Source organism: Chaetura pelagica, unplaced genomic scaffold, assembly GCF_000747805.2.
Source record: "Chaetura pelagica isolate M959 unplaced genomic scaffold, ChaPel_1.0 scaffold271, whole genome shotgun sequence".
Lineage (NCBI taxonomy): Eukaryota > Metazoa > Chordata > Aves > Apodiformes > Apodidae > Chaetura > Chaetura pelagica.
This window is the reverse complement of record NW_009952106.1, coordinates 1582016-1587534: the sequence shown is the minus strand read 5'-3', so window position 1 is coordinate 1587534 and position 5519 is coordinate 1582016. Positions and strand designations below refer to the sequence as shown.

The 5519-nt window shown below is 53.0% G+C and overlaps 1 protein-coding gene across 1 annotated transcript; it reads left to right on the top strand.

The window, feature by feature from the left end:
* Positions 1–10: 10 nt before the first annotated feature.
* HSP90AB1 (heat shock protein 90kDa alpha (cytosolic), class B member 1) lies at positions 11–4767 on the top strand (the record flags this gene model as incomplete). Its single annotated transcript, XM_010006077.1, is given in 13 exon segments — positions 11–79; positions 394–523; positions 702–835; positions 1283–1463; positions 1466–1599; positions 2034–2193; positions 2381–2559; positions 2831–2978; positions 3115–3160; positions 3162–3191; positions 3193–3379; positions 3804–4141; positions 4659–4767. Coding segments are annotated over 13 exon segments (1845 nt in total), but the record flags the coding sequence as incomplete, so codon positions are not given.
* Between the last annotated feature and the right edge of the window lie 752 nt (positions 4768–5519).

Here is a 5519-nt window from a genome sequence, read left to right as displayed (position 1 = left end):
GGTGACTAACGCTGACCTCATCAACAGCCTGGGCGCTGTTGCCAAATCTGGCACCAAAGCCCTCCTGGGAGCCCTGCAGGTGGGTGGCCTTTGGCTACGTGGATCCCTTAGGGCCCAGGCCACAGGCTTTCACTGGGGTGTAACCACAGCCCTACTGCCTTTTGTGCTGTGGGTGCTGTTGGTCTACCTGAGTGCTTCCCAGGCTTGCCAGCAGCAGGGAGGAGCTGAGGGCAGGGCTGGCTGCCTCTTGGCACTTGCCTCTTTTTGTCTGCAGGCTGACCCAGTTCTTTGCTGCTGGTGAGGAACAGTGGCAGATGTCTCCTGTCTCTTCACTAGCCAGTCGGTCTTGCTCTGATTGCACGGGCTGGTGCAGACATCTCCACGACTGGGCAGTTTGGTGTGGGTTTCTACTCTGCCTATCTAGTGGCTGAGAAGGTTGTTGTCATTATGAAACACAATGATGATGAGCAGTCTGCTTGGGAATCATCAGCTGGAGGCTCCTTCACTGTCCCAATTGACCGTGGTACGTGTTGTACAAAACACCTAAGCGTATTTCTCTGCTTTTCCTGTTGCTTCCTAGAGCTGTGCTGTGTTGTCAGTCATGCTTGCTGATGTTGGGTACTAAGTAGTGTTTGGGCTCGAGGAGTTGGCCCTGCTTGCCCTGTGCCCTGAGCACTAATGTTTTTCTCCCCACACTGTAGGTGAGCCCATTGGACGGGGCACCAAAGTGATCCTGTATTTGAAGGAGGATCAGACAGAGTACTTGGAGGAGTGATGTGTCAAAGAGGTGGTGAAGAAGCATTCCCAGTTCATTGGCTACCCCATCACACTCTATGTATGTGAGGAAAGGATTGCAGGGACCTGCTTGAAAGCTGGAGACGGGTGGGTGGTGTTGCAAGCAGGTACCTCCTGGCTGCTGGGCAATGAGTAATGGTGCTTCCAGCTTCTGTTGACCAGAGGTGATTTGAGGGGCTCATTGGAGGTGAAGGTGGTGGCCATCCAGGCACACTTTTGGTCTTTCATCTATGCAGCTGGACATAATCTAAACCAGCCATGGAGGGAGGAGAGTTTTCTGCTCCTTGTCTGCCTCATCTCAGGTGCAGATTTTGGTTGAATGAGCTTTGGAGGGACTCTGAGGGTTGGCTTCAGGAGAAGACCTGGTTCCAGATGTTGCATTTGTAGAGCCTTGGAGGACACCCATTTCTCTCATCTGGAGCAAAAGGAATCTTGGTAACAGCTGCCTGGGGCTAAACCTGACTCTTGCCTATCACTTTATTCACAGCTGGAGAAGGAGTGTGAGAAAGAGATCAGTGATGATGAGGCAGAGGAGGAGAAGGGTGAGAAGGAAGAGGAAGAGTCAGGATCCAAAGAGGAGGAGAAACCAAAAATTGAAGATGTGGGCTCTGATGAGGAAGAGGAGGAAGCAGACAAAAGCAAGAAGAAAAACACCAAGAAAATCAAGGAGAATATATTGACGAGGAGGAGCTGAACAAGACCAAGCCTATTTGGACCCGCAACACTGATGACATCACCCAGCAGGAGTATGGAGAGTTCTACAAAAGCCTCACCAACGACTGGGAGGACCACCTGGCTGCCAAGGTAGGTGCTGTGCCACCCTGGCTTTCAGGGAGAGACAGAAGGGCCCTTTCCAGCCCATACCCAGAGCCACCAGATGGTTGTGCCTCAGTGGGACTGAGGGTTCCCATGCTACATGGTGGTGCCACAGCCTGTACTGCAACTTCCATGCAGGTGGAGTGGTTGGCAGCATCAGCCTAGAAGCAGGACAGAAAGGTGTTGGGTCTCAGAAGCATGACTTCTCCATCCAGGCCTGTTGGATGCCAGAGAGCCTGGGTACGTAGGGGGCAGTGGGGATGAGGAATGAGCAGTGCAGGCAGCTTGGATGCTACAGATGCTGCTGTGCTCCCTGCCAGCCCAGTGCTGAGGAATGGCAGTTCAGCCTGCCCATGGTGGGTCCTGGGGGTGGGGGTAGAAGGAAAGCACTCTGGCAGCTGTTTTTCCTCCTTTCTCTGCAGCACTTTTCTGTGGAAGGGCAGCTGGAGTTCAGGGCCTTGCTCTTCATCCCATGCCGTGCCCCTTTCAACCTCTTTGAGAACAAGAAGAAGAACATTAAGCTGTATGTGAGGTGTGTCTTCATCATGGACAGCTGTGACGAGCTCATCCCTGAGTACCTAAGTAAGAGCCCCTCAGCGTTCCAGTGCGGAGCTGAGACCCCACACTGCCTGTGGTTCTGCTCCCAGTACAAAGCTGCTGGCTGAGGCACAACCTGGTGTGGGCATGCAGCAGTCAGTGGTGTAGCACTTCTCCTGTGATGAAGCTCAGAGCTCCTAATTTGAGTACTGTTTTCATTTTCCCTACTCAGACTTCATCCGGGGTGTTGTGGACTCAGAGAACCTACCTCTGAACATCTCTCGTGAGATGCTCCAGCAAAGCGTGATCCGTAAAAACATTGTGAAGAAATGCTTGGAGTTCTTCTCCGAGCTGGCAGAGGACAAAGAGAACTACAAGAAATTTTATGAGGTCTTTTCCAAGAATCTGAGGGTGAGCTAGGCACCCTGCACCAGGAGGAGGGAGGGGCCCCTGACCTATCAGCCAGAGGAGCAGGCTTGTCCCTGTGCCATGTCATCTCTTTGTGGGTGTCAGGGTAGAGGGGGTCTTGCAAGTGCCCAGAGAGCCTTTGTGGGCAGCTGGTCCCTCTGGTTGGCCTAGGCCAGAAATGGTTAGAAGGTGGGCAGAGATGGCTATGACTCTGTAGTGGCCAGGTCTGTGCAGGTCCCATCCTGGAGGCTTCACAAATCTCTTCTGCCCCCAGCTGGGCATTCATGAGGACTCGACCAACCGAAAGCGCCTTTCGTAGCTGCTGCATTACCAAATGTCCCAGTCAGGGCATGAGGTGACTTCACTTTCAGAGTATGTGTCCCGTATGAAGGAGACCCAGAAGAGCATCTACTACATCACAGGTGAGCCAGATCTCTTCTGTGCCCTGCTGAGGTGGAATTTTATGGTAGGAGTTCCAAACGCCTTGGTGCTATTTGTCCTGCTGTACCCAGCTCTTGAGTCTTGGTGACGTCTCGTTTTTACCACCCACAACCACAGGGGAGAGTAAGGAGCAGGTTGCCAACTCAGTCTTTGTGGAGCGTGTGGAAGCGTGGCTTTGAGGTGGTGTACATGACAGCCCATTGATGAGTACTGTGTGCAGCAGCTCAAGGAGTTTGATGGGAAGACCCTGGTATCAGTCACTAAGGAGGGACTGGAGCTGCCTGAGCATGAGGAGGAGAAAAAGATGATGGAAGAGAGCAAGGCCAAGTTCAAGACCCTCTGCAAACTCATGAAGGAGATCCTGGACAAGAAAGTGGAGAAGGTGAGATGGGCAGGGAGCTTAGTCCTAGGCTGGAGGGAGGAGGGCTGGGCCATCCATGATGCAGGCAAGTGCCTTAGCTCAATGCATGCCTCTCATCTCCTGCAGAGGAGCCGCTAAGGAGACTGGAGGTCCCAACATGCACTGCACCATCTTGCTCCAAGAAGCCAGGCTGCAGGTGAGGGGTACTGACCCAAATACGTGCATTGATGGGGGCAGGTGAGTGTGGGAAATGTGCAGTGGGTGCTGAGGTGCTGGCTGAGCTGTCCAAACTAGTGTATGCAGCAGTCCCGGAGCTGCCTGGAGGATCTCTGCTTCCTTTGGGTTGTCTCTGTGTCAGAGACCTGGGGTATCATGTGTGTTGTGGTTGGACTGAGTCGAGGGTGTATGAGGACCTTGCTCAGCTAACCCTGGGTTCCACTGGCAGGTGACTATCTCAAACCCGTTGGTCTCAACTCCCTGCTGCATCATCACCAGCACCTATGGTTGGACGGCCAACATGGAGCGCATCATGAAGGCTCAGGCGCTGCGGGACAACTCTACCTTGGGCTATATGATGGCCAAGAAGCACCTGGAGATCAACCCTGACCACCCAATTGTGGAAACCCTCCGCCAGAAGGCTGGTGCTGACAAGAATAACAAAGCTGTCAAAGATCTGGTGGTGCTACTCTTCGAGACTGCTCTGCTGTCCTCTGGTTTCTCCCTGGAAGATCCCCAGACCCACTCCAACCGCATCTACAGGATGATCAAACTGGGGCTTGGTAGGTGCCCATGCAGCATCTCAGGCCTGGAGCAGGTCCTGAAAGCAGGTTAGCTGGTCAGGCTAGTGTGAAACTGTCCTAGGGCAGGGGAGACACATGAGGGAGTCCTGCTGGTGTGATGTGCAGAGCTGGATGTGTACATGATGTTGCTAGGGGCACGTGGAAACTAGGGCCAGGGTACTTCAGGAGGGCTGTCTTGTCCTGGACAAGGCCAGGAGTCACCACCAGGCTGCTTAGATGACAGGCCTGAGGCTTTTTATTTCTTCAAAGTGAATGTCAAAAGTCTATCGTGGGAGATGTGACCCATTGGGTGAAACAGCTTGTTCTTGCACTCAATTTTTTTCTCTGAATTGGCTATGAAGCTAAATGTAAATCAGGAGGTGCTGTGGCTTGGCATAACTAGTGGATGCCAAAAGCCCTGTCCCTGTGGGCAGGAGCCAGTCTGTGCTATGGGAGAGGCTGTACCCCTGGGATCAGGTGTCATGGAGGCTTCATCTCTTCCTTTCCTCTCCTTCCCTAAGCATTGATGAAGATGAGGTGACTGCAGAGGAGCCCAGTGCAGCTGTGCCTGATGAAATCCCCACTCTGGAGGAAGAGGAAGATGCATCTCACATGGAAGAGGTAGACTAAAGTATGCAGAAGCCTCTTCCCTACCAGGCCTCTGCCCCATATCTTGTCTGCTTAGGAGTGGGTCTGCTCCCACCAGCTGCTACTGATTCCTTGGTGGTGTCTTTTTTTATTTTTGTTTGTTTGGGGTTGTTTTTGGCAGGGTGCAGGAGGGCATGATTCCCAGGTTGTCAGTAGTTAGTGATTCAGGCAGCCCTGAGGCTGTTCTGTCTTTCTGCTTGTGTAGGAACAGCTGATGGGGAGTGGAGGTGAGGGGGAGTCATCAGGCTTCCCCTCTTTCCCCCACCATGGGGTCTCCCATGTTCCCAGTAGGCATCAAACACTGCCCTTGTTCCACTGGGGTGGGAGAGCCCTTCCTCTGAGCTGCTGCTTCCCTGAAACCCCCAGGGTAGGATATTGTATTTCAGTTGGCTTGGTTATTTTAGTTTGATTATTCTTCTGTTGTTTTGTTCTACTGGAATTAAAGTATCCAAGATTGTGGTTTACGTGGAGAAGTCCCTTGTGTTTCATGCCTGTGATAAGGAGGAAGGGGTCTCAGCCTGTACCTGGGGGTATCGGGCTGCTGGTGTCTCCCCTGCCCTGGCTGGTTTGCAGAGCTTCAGCCTTTAGCTGATCCCTACCCCTTCCCTGCCCAGCCACTGTGAAGTGTGTTGGAGAAACAGATGCCCTGCTGTGCAGGTGGGGTGATCTCCAGCTGCCCAGGCAGCTCTTGACCAAGAGTGCTGCATGCCTTGCAGCCTGGGGACAGACCTTTT